Raw genomic sequence first — 16,471 nt, forward strand, 5'->3', positions numbered from 1 at the left:
AAATGACAAAAGACTTAAAAATGACCATGGTTAAAAATTTGATGAAAGTTCATAATAATGCAGTTGACAAGGAAAGTTAGTTATTTCTGAGATATACATTTTAAAGTAATAGCTAGAATTATGACTTATAACATTATACCAGAACATATAAGATTCTTAGAATGTAGTGTCTGAAACATTTATATTAACATATTTCCATACAAATAACCCAAAGAAAGTTTAGTATTAGTTGTTTTTTGTTTGTTTGTTTTTTTATACTGCAGGTTCTTATTAGTCATCAATTTTATACACATAAATGTATACATGTTAATCCCAATTGCCAAATTCAGGTCTTCTGCCTATTTTTTGATTGGGTTGTTTATTTGTTATTGAGTTGTATGAGTTGTTTTTATATTTTGGAAATTAATCCTTTGTCAGTCACATTGTTTGCAAATACTTTCTCCCATTCTGTATGTTGTCTTTTGTTTACAGTTTCCTTTGCTGTGCAAAAGGTTTTAAGTTTAATTTGGTTCCATTCGTTTATTTTTATTTCCGTTACTCTAGGAGATGAATCTGAAAAGATATTGCTGCGATTTATGTCAAAGAATGTTCTAATTTGACAGATTTAGAAATCAATGTATAGAGAGGGCTCAAAGGCTTAGGGTCCCAGTTTCATGATTCTGGTATATGTCCCTTAGTTTTGCTTCTGTATTCTTTGAATTGGTTGGTGATGAGTGCTTTAAGATATCAGGAAAAAAAAATATTCTTTGCAGATTTAATGAAAACCCTGTTTTAACATTGTCTGAAGATGTCTAAGTTGACTTGATAAATTGTAATATTTGCATTCTGATGCAAGGATGAGTCACCTCTGTAATTTCTGTATAATATTGTACTTTTATTTTTCCTTTTTTTTTTTTTTTTTAGAGTTTTTATTTGGCTGCTACCTTAAAATAGAAGCCCTAAAAATGCCAGCTTGTTTGGACTTAGAAGATGACCTGGATAAATGATAAAAATTAAGAAAGACATTTTGGTGAGTGAAACCTTATGTGAGAGTGAGTATGGCTCAGCTTAATTCCAAGCAGTGGAATGACACTACCAAAGTTACATTGCAAAAATTCTCTAAGTTTGAGTGCCTTCTGTTTCTCTGGGATTAAGACCTTGATCTCTTTTTTTTTTTTTTTTCTTTTCTCTCTCAGGGAGTCCATAGACCTCCCAAGAGGCACATCATAAGACTTAAATGTGTTTTAAATACCTGGTCTTCTCCAGCACTACACCAAACCCAGTGTAGTACACTGGGGCCTAGTGTTCTGTCAGTCAATCTTGTGAGTCATGATTTAATTAGAAATTGAAAACTGATGGCCTGTGGGCCATATGCAGCTGCGGTGAGTTTCATTTGGCCCATAGAGTATTTTCCAGAAATATAAATCAATTTTAAAATTTGGAGATTTTACTAAATATATGGATTTTAGTCTATTCTTAAAATTGAGAATGTTAGTCCTGGGCCTGTATAACACCTTCTGTCCCTCCAGAAAGAAAGTAATAAAGTGGAACAGAGTAGCAGCTGCTGAGCATAGATGGGTATGCAAGTTTCCTATTGCCCAAACCATTCATACAGTATGTGCAAATGCATTTAATGTTCAGTGTTCTTCTCTTACTTACTTTATGTGCCTGACTCCTGTAGGTATATGAATTTGTGATTTCTGAGGTGCATAATAGCATCTTGTCTTTTTGCTCAAATGGCAGATAATCTGAATAGTCTGTGACAATCTTTTAACCATTATTCACATAGGAATCTGAATATATGTAAATATACATATAAAATATATATTTAAACCGGAAAAGACTGGTGTAAGTAATTAAATATATGTAATATATATAAATTTATATATTTATAAATATATATGTTCAAATATGTTTATTTTTAAAACATACTGTGATTTGGAAGATGTTCATAGATAAGCTTCTTAGCATTCCTGATGTCTGGCAGAGTTTTACCATGGAGCAGTACTATGTTTCTGGTATGCTTGTTTTTTCCCTTTTTTTTTTTTTTTGGCCACACCACATGGCATGTGGGATCTTCCCCCACCAGGGATTGAACCCGTGCCCCCTGCACTGGGAGCGTGGAGTCTTAACCACTGGACCTCCAGGGAAGTCCTCTTTTTCCTTTTTTTTTTTTAAACAATTAATTCTTTATTGTGATCAATTTCAAATATTTATAATTTATAGTACAAATAAAAATATAATGAACACCTGTATACTCATCACCTATAATTAGCCATTATTAACATCTTGTTATATTTGATTAATCTGTTTTTTCCTCATTTTTTTCAAGAGTAAATTGCAGACATCATGACATTTTACCTCAAAATGCTTCCGTATGCATCTCTTGGGACTTCCGTGGCAGTCCAGTTGTTAAGACTCTGTGCTTCCATTGCAGGGGGCACGGGTTTGATCCCTGATCAGGGAACTGAGATCCCTCGTGCCATGTGATGTGGCCAAAAAAATAAATAAATGCTTCAGTATGCATGTCTTAAGAGACAATAAGAATATTGTGGGCTTCCCTGGTGGCGCAGTGGTTGAGAGTCCGCCTGCCGATGCAGGGGACACGGGTTTGTGCCCCTGTCCAGGAAGATCCCACATGCTGCGGAGCAGCTGGGCCCGTGAGCCATGGCTGCTGAGCCTACGTGTCCGGAGCCTGTGCTCTGCAACGGGAGAGGCCACAACAGTGAGAGGCCAGTGTACTGCAAAAAAAAAAAAAAAAAAAAAAAAAAGAACATTGTCCAAAATAACCACAGCACCATTATTATCACACCTAACAAAATTAGTAATAACTCCCTAATTATCCTAAAAATGTGCTTTGCATCTGTTTTTTTTCAAACCAAGATCCAGTAAAATACTGTACATTGCATTTGATATTTTAAAAAAATATTTATTTATTTGGCTGCATTGGGTCTTAGTTGCGGCAGGCAAGCTCTTTGTTGTGGCATGGGCTTCTCTCTAGTTGTGGCACGTGGGCTCAGTTGTTGCAGCACACACGTGCTCTCTAGCTATGGTGTGCGGGCTCTAGAGTGCACAGTCTTAGTTGCCCTGCAGCATGTGGAATCCTAGTTCCCTGACCAGGGATCGAACCCGCATCCCCTGCATTGGAAGGTGGGTTCTTTGACCACTGAACTACCAGAGAAGTCCCCATTGCACTTGATTTTTAAAGCTCTTAAGTCTCTTTTAATGTAGAACAGTACTACCCACCCTTTTTTTCCCCTGTGACCACTGACTTATTGAAGAGGCCAAGCCAATTGTGCTGTAGCAATCCTACACTCTAGATTTCCCTAATTATTTCCTCATGGTGTTCTTTAACTTGTTCCTCTGTCTCCTGTTAAAAACTTGTTAGATTCAGGTTAAACATTTTGGCAGGAATATTTCATAGGTAATGCTGTGCACTTAATATTGTACATAATTTCTGGTTGTTTCTCTGTTAATGATGCTGAGGTGGATCATTGCATTCAAGTGGTAGAAGTCAAGTCTTTCCGTTGTGAAGTTACAGTTTTCCCTTTGCCAAGCAGCAGATATCTGGGATGATACTTTGACATCGTGTAACTATCCAGAACTCTGTCAAATTTTCACATAGTGTTTTTTCCTTACTGATGATCCTTGCCTGAATTATTTTATTAGGGATTGCAAAACTGGGGGTTTTCTGTTGACACCATCTTTTTATATTTAAGTTGGCATTCTTCCATAAAAAAAGCTTTCCTTTATCAACTGGAGCTCTTTGACTCCTGAAATGATTTCATTTGGAAATCTTTTTCATTCTACCTTGCACAAGTAGAATAAATAATATGCTTGCTTTTAAAATTTCTCCTAAATATCATATTTGTTTTTAGATTCTTTATAAAAGATCAAAATAGCCCCAATAAGAAGTTAAATCAGTAGGTAATCTGAAAATTATGTGGGTGAGCAAGATAACTGGTGGTTAATTTTAGCAAACACAAAGAAATAGCGCATGCTCATGATAGATGACCATAAATAAGCAAATGAGTCTCTTGAGCTAGTCAGCTATACTCTTGGAGAGAATTTTCACTGAACTACATTTTCACTCAAAGATTACTCCATTATTTTGATAGTAAATCCTTAGATTTTAAGTGGGCATTAATCTCAAAGAATATGTTATCTGGAAGAAGTTTCATTTTCTTTTAATTTTTATAAATTAATTTATTTTTGGCTGCATTGGGTCTTCGTTGCTGCACGCGGGCTTTCTCTAGTTGCGGTGAGCAGGGGCTACCCTTCGTTGCAGTGCATGGGCTTCTCATTGCAGTGGCTTCTCGTTGCGGAGAACGGGCTCTAGGGTGCGTGGGCTTCAGTAGTTGTGGCTTGCAGGCTCTAGAGCACAAACTCGGTAGTTGTGGCGCACGGGCTTAGTTGCTCCGCACAGGCTTAGTTGCTCTGCACGGGCTTAGTTGCTCCACGGCATGTGGGATCTTCCCGGACCAGGGCTCGAACCCGTGTCCCCTGCATTGGCAGGCGGGTTCTTAACCACTGTGCCACCAGGGAAGTCCTGAATGCTGTTTTTTCTTTTTTTTTTTTTTTACATCTTTATTGGAGTATAATTGTTTTACAATGGTGTGTTAGTTTCTGCTTTATAGCAAAGTGAATCAGTTATACATATACATATGTTCCCATATCTCTTCCCTCTTGCATGCTATTTTTTCTTAACCATCCAAATTACACTGTTCCTTTGTAACACCAATGGTACTAGAAAAGGTTATAATTGCCAGACTATAAGACACTCTCTGCTCAAATGTAAAAGTTTTTTTCCATTTTTATTTACAACAGAGGAATTTTCCCCCTTAAAATTGCTTAGGTTTGGTTTTTGAAAAGCCTTTGCTCTTGAAGTTTAGTGATTATTTTAAAAAGAAAAGCTAAACAGTTTTAAAAAGTTGATACTTTTTTTCTATTTATGCAAGTAGTATAACCATATTACAGCATATTTAGCTTTGCATTTTCCTAATGACTCATAGCGTTTTTGGAAAATAGGAAAAGAAAATTTACCAACAATCTTACCAACCTAGCACAATCACTATTTGCGTTTTAGTGGGTTTATTTTCAGTCCTTTTTTTATTATCCATCTTTTAAAAAAATAGCTTTAATTATGCTTTATATAGGGAATTTTTTTAAATTAGAAGATATGTGTGAGGTTCTTATGTTTCTGTACCATTCTTGCTTAACACAAATGCTGAAAATTAATGTCCATTCATTCACTTTTGGGTAAGAATGTGATCATCAATCCCAAAGATAATGGAGGAAATGGCCACATGGTGTGGTCTTTAATATTTGTACTCTTTGGTAGGCAACATAACTGAAAATAGCAGAAAATGTGACTTCCCTAGACCTAAAAGTTAAAAAGTAATTTAGTTCTGTCCTAGACATAGTTCTTTGCCTCTGTAAATATGTGTTAACCACTTATTTTCCTTTTGCAAAAGTATTTTTAAATTTTTGTGTCTTTGTTTTGTTTCTGAATCATTATTTTCAGCTATGCGACTATTAATAACCCTTTAAAAGTTGTTTTAAATGGTCCTCATGAAAAACTTTAGGATTTTAGGTAGTCCTGCAGATGCTCTTAGTTAGGTCAAGTTGTCCTTTGCTGGTTAAAGCAGAGGGCTTTAGAAACCTTGGCTGCTCTGAAGCTTTTGTTAGGACAGGAGTAAGGGGAGTCTTGGCGTCAACCCCAGTCTTGCTCTGTGGGAGTCAACCAAAGGCTAATATGAATTAATTCTCAGAAAATACCTATTTTATTTTCTTGTGATCTTTCGTTCCCTTCTACCCATATTCTAGGCTGACCAATAAAAGGAATTTTATTTAAAACTGGTATGTTTTTATTTCTAGTATCTTTAAGAACTATTATAGAATATCTTAATTAAACTAGCGTATCCTCTCTGTAATTTCTTAATTTTTATAGTACTTTCTTATTATTTGGCAAATAAATTACAGTTTTCATAGAACTATGATTATACATTGTTGACTGTATAATTATGCATTGTAATGCTTTTTGTATCTTCTGTTTTCAAAGGTTTTTTTATTGTCCACTTGGCATATGCTTCTGGAATAATATTCACCATGGTTTTGGATGACCTTCCAAACTTAGAAGACATCTATACTTCCTTGTGTTCATCAACAGTGGAGGACTCAGAGATGGATTTTGACTCTGGACTAGAAGATGATGACTCAAAAAGTGATAGTATTTTGGAGGATTCCACAATCTTTGTGGCCTTCAAAGGAAATATAGATGATAAAGACTTCAAATGGAAATTGGACACAATATTGGAGAACGTGCCCAATTTGTTACACATGGGTAATTTGCTTTATTTTTCCTTCTTGTTACTCTTTTTGAATTGTCATTCTATGGTTATCTCGAGTTTTACAAATACAACTGTGGTTGTAGTAGGTTGAAAGTCTGATTATAATTGCAGAGTTGGAATTTTAGGATTTTTTTTAATAGAAATGCTGTTGTATTTTTTTAAGTACATGGAGTAACTGAACATAATAAAGCATTACTTAGCATAGTAATCCTTAAATTATCTGTTCTAATGGATAGGAGTAATTCTATCTAATTTTAGCTCTCTGGTCTTTAGTTTCCTTACCTATAAAATGAAGAAGTAAGACTGGATCTTTGAGGTGACTTAAAACTTACAAAAATCTTTTACTCCATGGTTCTACTTAAAATGAACCTGAAATTTGTTCTTTTAAATTTTAGGTCAGAGGTTAACCGATAGCCTGCTGTATCCATGTACAGCCATGTGTTATGGTCCACTTTAATTTTTGGGTTGTTTTTTTTTTAATGTTTGAATTTCATTGCCACTGCTTTTAAAAATGAGGTATTTTACATTAAAATTCAGATTTTAGGGGCTTCCCTGGTGGCGCAGTGGTTGGGAGTCCGCCTGCCGATGCAGGGGACGCGGGTTCATGCCCCAGTCCGGGAGGATCCCGCGTGCCGCGGAGCGGCTGGGCCCTTGGGCCGTGGCTGCTGGGCCTGCGCTTCCGGAGCCTGTGCTCCGCAACGGGAGAGGCCACAGCAGTGAGAGGCCTGCGTACTGCCAAAATAAATAAATAAATAAATTCATATTTTAGATTTGTCTTTAAACAGGAAAGGTCAGATAACATTGAGCTCTCCTATCCCAGGTGGTGCTGAGTAGCAGCTGCCACTGAAGGCAGGCCCTCCCCTCACGACAGTCCCATCTGTCCTCTTCACACATTTAGATAACCTGTAGTGGTCTTGTGGGAAGTTGTGCTTGTCAACTTTGGTTTAGATGTTCTCCATATTTTCTAGGTAGCACAATTATTTAATTCCTTCAGACATAGTACAAAGCCTAGATTTTATCCTTTTATCACAGATCTTGACTTGATTAAGTGCTAACCAACTTTTTTAGGTTTTGGGGTCTTATTCATTAGAATTGATGTCAGGAGGAGAGCTGTCTTTTTTTCCAAGGGTCCTTTTTTTGCTATGTTATATAAGACTTCTCTGTAGTTTTGGATTATTTAACATAGTATTAGAGACTTCTATGGTGAAAGTTGTAATTATCACCATAATCATGTCATAATATATCATATCTTAAGGGCTAGCTGCACCTGAAATTGTTCATTGCTCTTTTTTAAAAAAATATTTATTTATTTATTTGGCTGTGTTGGGTCTTAGTTGCGGCACGTGGCATCTTCGTTGCGGCATGTGGAATCTTTCGTTGTGACACACGGACTCTTTGTTGTAGCACATGGGCTTCTCTCTAGTTTTGGCCTTGGGCTCTAGAGCTCGCAGGCTTAGTAGTTGCGGCACTCAGGCTGTCTAGTTGTGGGGCGCAGGCTCCAGATCACACGGGCTCAGTAGTTGCAGTGTGCAGGCTTAGTTGCCCCACGGCATTTGGGATCTTAGTGATCAAACCTGCGTCCCCTGCATTGGAAGGCGGATTCTTAACCACTGGACCACCAGGGAAGTCCTGCTCATTGCTCTTAATTATCCACATTTTTTTCTTGTTTTTAAATTGCTGAATTAGTTTATTAATGGCTTTTAAATAAATTAGCAAACTCAGACTTACGGTTATCAGTTATAGTCTTGATCCAAAAAGTATTTTAAGTCAGATGTTCTCAAATATGATGGAAGTTAAAAATTTTGATAAAATATAACTGTTACAGTTAAAGATTTTTCTGCAGGCTTATCACAAGTAGATAATGTCATAAGCAAATTTAATGTTTGTCTAGACCACATAAGTATAAGATTGCAGTACTGTTCAGATTGGGAAGAAGCCCTGAAGCATCTATACTCTGTGGTACCAGGATCTCAAGCTCCCTACCTTTTGCTGTTTGGATGCATAAATATCATGGAAAGAAAAATGACCTGAAAAGCAGGTCTGGATTCTTATGCCATGATGCTGCTAGGTAGCCACTGGATTCTGGGCAAATCTCTTAGACTTTCTGGGCTTCAGTTTCCTCACCTATAAAATAGACTTGAACTAAATATTGCATAATCCTTCCTAAATCTCTGTGATTGTATTAACCTTCTGCTCTTAGCAAATGGTCTCTTTTTTCCACATAAGAACAAGTGGACTCCCTGTCTGGATAAATGTATAACGTATAATGATTTTGGAGGTGGCAGTGGCTTTAGGCAACATGTAGGCACTTTCCTGTATCCATATATATTTCTTATTTTGAGAATAGATATTCCTGTATGACCATTTTCTCAATACTGGAATGTATAATTGAATGGAGGATGTAAGAGATTTAATGTAACTGAGTTTATAACAAAAGAGAAAATTATTTTGTCTGGGGTTGTTGGGGAAAAATGTTTTTTTATTATTTAACTGGACCTGGGATTTGCATTCCATCTGTGAAATATAATTACAGACAACATTACCTCCTCAATTAGTTTAACTTTTGCATCTTAATTTTAAAACATGTTCTAAAGTTTGCATTGACTTTTCAGATTTGCTGAAATGTAATGTTTTTATATCCTAACTGAAATGTAGTTGTCAAATTTATGTTGCTTTTCTTCTCAGTTTGGTATGCTTCAGTAGAAATTGTTTAAAGTAGAAAAAGATTAAAAATGAGACACATAAAGAATCAAGATTTAAGCCTTCCTTAAATTGAAGCATTTATAGGATATTGGAAGAAATGTTTGCTCCCTCCCTCTATGAATATCTTTCACAGAGAGGCCCAGTGAAAATTTAAATATGAGTATTAAAATTTCAATTGTTTCGTTTGAAGAAGTAAAATTGCTTAACATTTTATAAGTGAATCTACTATTTTCCTTTTTAGTGCTCTTTCTTTAAGTTTAGTGAATTGTAGCTACAGATTCCCTAATATCTTACAATTGGCCTATCTGCCAGTTAAATTTTTATAAAATTTCACTTGAAATTTGAAACTTAAATATTCTTAGCTTCTCAGTTCACATACATTGAACTGAGTCCAGAAGTAGACCTTATTCTATTAATTTAAACTTATCTCTCCCTTCTCTCTTATGTTCCTTACTCCATCTTACTGCTTTCCATTTATTTAGTGCCTATGGTGTGTCAGATCCTATGCTAGATTTTTGGCATATTATTATCTCATTTAACACAATCTCATGAAGTAGTTTTTTCATGGTTTTAGAGACGAGAAAGGTAAGTTTCAGAAATGTGAAATAACTTGTTCATGGTCACCCAGGTGCTAAGTGGTACAGCTGGGATTAAACTTAAAGTCTGGGCTTCCCTGGTGGTGCAGTGGTTAAGAATCTGCCTGCCAATACAGGGGACACAGGTTCGAGCCCTGGTCCAGGAAGATCCCACATGCCGCGGAGCAACTAAGCCTGTGTGCCACAACTACTGAGCTTGCACTCTAGAGCCCGCGAGCCACAACTACTGAAGCTCGTGTGCCTAGAGCCCGTGCTTCACAACGAAGAGTAGCCCCCGCTCACTGCAACTAGAGAGAGCCCGCACGCAGCAACGAAGACCCAAAGCAGCCAAAAATTAATCAATAGATAAATAAATAAATAAAACAAATAAATTTATTAAAAAACAAAATAATAATAAAGTCTATCTAATACCAAAGCTTAAACTCTCTCAGCTACTCCATACTGGTATTCTACCTTGTTCTTTTACTTTGTTGTTGTTGTTGTTCATTCCATGTCTTCTGATGGCTAAAAGATTACTAATATTATTCTCTTTCTTTCATGACCAAGAATCCAGCAAGCTAAAGGTACAGAAGGTAGAGCCCTGGAACAGCGTGCGTGTGACATTCAACATCCCCCGGGAAGCAGCGGAGCGGCTACGGATCCTGGCTCAGAGCAACAACCAGCAGCTTCGGGATCTGGGAATTCTCTCCGTTCAGATTGAAGGTGCATGTCTGGACCCAGATTATAGGAACAGTAGAATATAGCATGTGCTGCTTTGTCTGTTCCTCTCAAGTTGAATTCAGAATACCAAATAACTCATGTCACCTGTGCTTTACATTGCAGCACCTTAGGATAAAGAGGAATTGAGGCTCTGGTTGGGTCCTGACGCTTCAGCATCCACAGCCTCAGACTCCATTTCCTTGGCTGATGTTGGCTGTCATTCTGTCAGACTTTGATTTTACTGGTACCCTAACCAAGGACTGATTTGTCTTTTAAAGAATAACTAATTTCAGTTGCTTCCTTCCACCCAATAAGCCTTATTTAGTATTTATTTATCTAACAGAGACTAGGAGGCCCTGAACAATCCTTTTGTAGCAGTATTCATTTTTCAGATGTTTTTGACAGAATGATCTTTTAAAAATGAAAATATGGGGCTTCCCTGGTGGCGCAGTGGTTGAGAGTCCGCCTGCCGATGCAGGGGACACGGGTTCGTGCCCCGGTCCGGGAAGATCCCACATGCTGCGGAGCGGCTGGGCCCATGAGCCATGACCGCTGAGCCTGCACATCTGGAGCCTGTGCTCCGCAACGGGAGAGGCCGCAACAGTGAGAGGCCCGCGCACCATAAAAAATAATAATAATAAATAAATAAATGAAAATGAAAATATGGAGTATACACACACAGCTTAAAACCCTGCTGTGGCTTGCTGTTATTCACAGAATAATGACCAAACTCAGGCTTTGCATGGTCTGACCTCTACCTTTCTCATCTAGCCTTATCTTTTACAACTCTCCTCCTTCTTCCTTGCTATCTATTCTAGCCTCCTCAGCTTTCTTTCAGGTTCCTTGAATATGCATTTCATCTTCCTGCCAGGAGTCCTTTGCATTGATGTCTTCTCTATATGGATATTGTTCCCTACCATTCCCCTTTCCCTTAGTTATACCTACTCAGCCTTCAAGTATCAGCTTAAATCTTTTTTTTTTCCAGCTTAAATCTTGAGGAGGTGTTTTCTGAACTCCTTGACTAAGTCAGGGTCTTTTTTCATGTACTTTTACAAAAGTCTGTTTTTTTCCTCCCTCAGATCATTTTCTCACACTTTGATTAAAGCAGTTATTTGATGATTGTTTTGTTCCCCCATGGACTGCAAGCTCCAGTAGGGGCAGGGACCATACCTTGTTTCACTCATTGTTGAATTTTTGCTTGCCTGTACATGTCAAGTTCTTTAATAAACATATGTTGAATGAAAGCAAGGGAAGCACATATATAATAGTAACACTTTGCTTCAGCCCTCAGAATAAATGATAAATAAAATATGGTCTTTGTCATTATAAACTCAAAAGGAGCTCATGACCTTGATGAGGGAGACAAACCTGAGAGATGTAAGTACCAAGTATGGGGAAGCACAAAGGAGATTCTATCTTTTGGTGCCCAATGAACTAAAACCTTCTTTTCCCCTCCTGTGTTGTTGTAAACAAGGTGGCAACCAGTGAGTGATTCCAGCCTTTTCTTGCCCTGGTGGACCAAGCCCTCCTGACCCTGTGCTTGCATAGGACCTAAATGCTCCATTGAACCTCAGTAACCGAAAGGTCAACATATTGTATGTAGGAGTGAGACACATTTTATGCAGTTAAGATTGTAGGTTGCTGTGCCCCAGAAGGGGCGATATCAACAAACAGATTATTTAGAGAGATTATTCAGAGATATATAGATTGAGAAATGGGGTAAATTCCATAATTTGATAAACAAGGAAACAGTGGCTTAAACAATAACCAGTTTGTTTCGAAAAATGTTGGATTGTCTAAAAGGATTCAGAAAAGTAAAATTAATTCACAGCAATGTATTGGATGTAGGATGAACTTTTTTTTTTTTTTTGCGGTACGCGGGCCTCTCACTGTTGTGGCCTCTCCCGTTACGGAGCATAGGCTCCAGACATGCAGGCTTAGTGACCGTGGCTTACAGGGCCAGCCGCTCCGCGGCATGTGGGATCTTCCCGGACCAGGGCACGAACCCGCGTCCCCTGCGTCGGCAGGCGGACTCTCAACCACTGCGCCACCAGGGAAGCCCTAGGATGAACTTCTGGGAAGAGTAGAAGTCAAATAACTATTGGTAATAACACTATATAGGCTGTTTATGCTTTATAAGCACATAAGCACATGTATTTTTTATAAGAAACATATAAGCAGTTTCTTTAAAACCCCGAACATTTTATAGTCTCTCTTACCTATTTACCTGAATTAAAAGGGCTTTGTGGTAGTGTTTTCCTCTGGAGAAAGGAAACACCAGTTTCTTCTCTTAATCATACCTACTTCCTACAGATTCTTAAAAGGGTAAGATGCTGATTCCCCTTTATCGTTACAGCCATAAATTAAAATACAAGTACTAGCAAGGAAGCCAAATAGATAACATATATTACAAGAAATTATGAAATTTACATATGGCAGTGATAATCACATTACAGAAAAGAGTTCTTTAACTTTTAGGGTACACATATGTTCCCAGGTGATCTCCTTTTCTCTTTCCACACTCCCTGGGAATTCAGGCAGGAGTGAAAGTGGTGGCAATAGCTGTTGCTTTTGTGAAACTGGTGATGGGCTGATGCCTTTTAAGTTGTAAGAGAAGGTATTGCCACTGTCGTGGTGTCTGCTGCAGGGCTGGAGGGACAGGTTGTTCCTCCCAACAGACTGTTCTCCTTTGAAGAATACTCCCCGTACCCTTTTGAGTTTTGGCCAGGGAGTTGGGGAGATGTCTTTTTTGAGGACATTTTGTGACTCCTCTGTAAATTCATTCTGATTTAAAGCAGGAGTCTGTGTCAAGGGCCAGAGAATAAATTTTTTTGGCTCTGTGGGCCAGAAGATCTCTGTCAAGACAACTCAGCTCTACAGTAGTAGTGCAAAAACAGCCATAGGCAATATGTAAATAAATGAATGTGCTGTGTTCCAATAACACTTATTTAAATAAACAGGCAGCAGACTAGATTTGGCCCACAAGCCATAGTTTGCCAACCCCCATCAGCAAGTTGGAGAGCCAGTAGTGTTCTCTATGTGTGTTTCCTTGACAACAATTAGCTTACGCTTATGTGCAGGTGGCAAATAGGAGAATAACAGTAGTATAGTGTGGAAATTGTGTTTCATTCATATTGTGATTTTTTTTACGCCCTGGGCAAGGAGAGTTAGACTAGTAGCAATAGAAGGGTTAATTGTCCACAAGAAAAGCCAAATAGCCTTTAGATCTGTTGCTACATAGGTGGGAGTCCTTTCAGCTTTATTTCAGGAAAATTAAGAATGAGAAGTTACACTCAGGTACCTTCCCCAGAAGTATACCCTCAGCATTGCATGGCTCTCAGCTTGTGAAGTTTCAGTTTCTCCTGTGCCCACCTTAATGGTGGCCTCCACTGGCTTAAAGGTCCACTGCAGCTACATTATTTCCCACCTTTAACCAGTCATTTTCATTCTGCTGTTTTGGGGTATGTTGTCTACACCAATTTTTGTTTTTATTAGCGCTCTGGTTACAAAGCCGCATGGGTTTTGAGTTTGCCTCAACACTGTTTTTCCCATAAAACCTATTATTTTCAGTGTGAGATTTTTATAGACTGCGAGGTTTTCAAGGAATGCATTTATCATATAGAAAAATGCCTATGATTCTTTGTAAGGTTAAAATAAGATGACTATTCATCATATAGCCAGTAAATAGCTAATGAGTGCCTACTGTGTACCAGGCACTGTTCAGTGTTTAAAGGATATAATTAATAAGGTGGCCATATAATTTATCATCTAAATTAGGAACTTGAGAGTAAAGGGGGTTACTGTTAATAACTATTAATTAACTGTTAATAACTAAAAGTGAATGAATAAGTAACTGTTGATACATGGGATGTGCTCTGAAGAAGTAACAAGATGTTCTGATAAGGGTGACCTCACCTTAGATAAGAAGATTGGAGAAGGCCTTTTGGGGCATGTGACACTTAAGATTACATTGAAAATTGAGAAGTTGGTTTATGTGAAGAGTGCGGAAGAACTGTTCTAGGCAGAGAGAACAACATGTGCAAAGGCCTTGAGGTGAGAAGTGCGTTTGTGTGCCTAAGAAAGTAAAAAAAATGCCACTGAGGCTGAATCCTTGTTATTGAAGGAGAAAGTAGTGTGAGTTGAGGTTAGAGAGATAAGGCAAGGACCACGTCTGGGCTGTCAATAGCAGCCACAAGCCATTTACATGATCTGATGTCCATTTCAAGAACAATACTCTTTCCACCTAGAATGTCTTAGCAAGTTTAGTGTATTAATAGTTCTTTCCCTTTAGTGGAAACCCTCAAGATCTGTATTCTCTTTTCTCTTTTCTTCCTGACTCCCATAGGCAACTTAGAACATCTTGTAGCCCCTGGTGATTGGTCACTTAATTGGTAGTATATTTGTTCCCTATTACCAAGCTACCTGCCGGGTTAAAATACTTAATATTTTATCTATTTATCTAGCTGACCTAGATCAGTGACAAGACAGAGGAAACTGCTGTGCCCTCATTGGCTTCCTTCTTTATCATCTTGCTCTGTAAAACATTAAGTTAAGGAACAAGGTGAACGCACCCTTTCAAAATTTCAGCCACAGGCTAGCTATACTTTTATCTTCCCACAAGGTGGTGCTGTCTTCCAGAGTAACAGTAGTCAAAGTTTGGGATTAAACACAAGGAGGCATCCCAAAACTTGTTTCAGAGACCTTTTTATCAAGTGAGATTTAAATTGCCTCTAACTTTAGAGTCTACTCAATTGGAACACTTTTAGTGACATTACCTACCAGGCTATTGTGAGGTTCAAATGAAATACAATTTTGTAAGCATTAAAAACCCTATACAAAATGTTGGTCTTTATCGTAAGATGTCTCAGAGGTAGATTAGTAGCAACCTGTCTACTCTTCATTGCATGAATTTCTCTGCTGCATATCTATTTATACTGCAGTCATTGAAAGGGAAATGATATTTTGCTTACAAATATCACAGTGTCCCCATGCCATCCTATGTTCTTTCTCCATTAAACCTACTCGTATTTCTTATTTCTGATCATAAATTCCCAAAACGTAATCTAGGATTTTGAGACTTTCTGAGAATATTTTCTTCCTACACACACACATTCAAGGTGAGTTGGTTGAAAATAAATATTCAGAGTTCCAAGCTCTCTGCTGATGCCATACATCATTAACGATTGTCTGTCTGCTGTATTGTGAGAATTGGTTATGTTCTCCCTGTGCTTCATGTAAGTGAACCTGCTCAGGTGAGGTTGAAGAAAGACCTGTATAGTATTGAACTCACCCTTTTTGTGGTGGTAAACTTACCGTAATTCTTCAAAAACACATAAAACTGGGCTTCCCTGGTGGCGCAGTGGCTGAGAGTCTGCCTGCCGATGCAGGGGACACGGGTTTGTACCCCGGTCTGGGAAGATCCCACATGCTGCAGAGCGGCTGGGCCTGTGAGCCATGGCCGCTGAGCCTGCGCGTCTGGAGCCTGTTGCTCCGCAACGGGAGAGGCCACAACAGTGAGAGGCCCACGTACTGCAAAAAAAAAAAAAAACACATAAAACTAAAGCTCTTGCATATCTGTTTTTAAACGAAATTTGCATCTTATTCTGATGATTTCCTTTTTTAACCTACCTATCATTTTCAGGGGAAGGTGCTATCAACCTTGCTTTGGCTCAGAACCGAAGCCAAGATGTGAGAATGAATGGACCCATGGGAGCCGGAAATTCAGTTAGGATAGAGGCGGGATTTCCCATGGCCGGTGGTCCAGGTGAGATCTACTCAATTGTATGACATTTTACTAGTTTCCTTTTTTGGCTTTATTTGCTAGTGTATGATCATTTGGGTCCTGCAAGATAGGTGGGGGTTCCTGACACATTTCTGTTTATTGGTTCAGGAAAGCAAGACGTGAATCTATACTCTCAGGAGGCTAGAATCACAGAGCATGGAGCATATACAGTCTTTGTGATCTTTTGGGCTTATGCTTAAGGGTAGATGAGCCCTGAACCATGCAGCAAACATTTATTGAGTTTTCATTGTATGACAGGACCTATGCTAAGTGTTGAAAGTAGAACTGAATAAAACATCTTCTACCCTGAGGGTGTTTATAGCATAGTGTAGCTTTCCAACTCCCACCTTTCTCTGTGACTG

General features: G+C 38.3%; 1 protein-coding gene across 7 annotated transcripts in view; it reads left to right on the plus strand.

The window, feature by feature from the left end:
* Positions 1-16,471, plus strand: part of NCOA6 (nuclear receptor coactivator 6) — a 97,538-nt gene that overhangs the window by 38,352 nt on the left and 42,715 nt on the right. For all 7 annotated transcript variants that reach the window (XM_079946512.1, XM_079946511.1, XM_079946513.1 and 4 more), the window contains 4 exons: positions 904-1,009; positions 6,041-6,322; positions 10,175-10,330; positions 15,969-16,091. In XM_079946512.1, the coding sequence (XP_079802638.1) occupies positions 6,088-6,322; positions 10,175-10,330; positions 15,969-16,091 (514 nt within the window). In that variant the 5' untranslated portion in view covers positions 904-1,009; positions 6,041-6,087. The remainder of the gene's footprint in view (positions 1-903; positions 1,010-6,040; positions 6,323-10,174; positions 10,331-15,968; positions 16,092-16,471) is intronic.

The sequence above is a fragment of the Stenella coeruleoalba genome (assembly GCF_951394435.1).
Source record: "Stenella coeruleoalba genome assembly, chromosome: 15".
NCBI classification, from domain to species: Eukaryota; Metazoa; Chordata; class Mammalia; order Artiodactyla; family Delphinidae; genus Stenella; species Stenella coeruleoalba.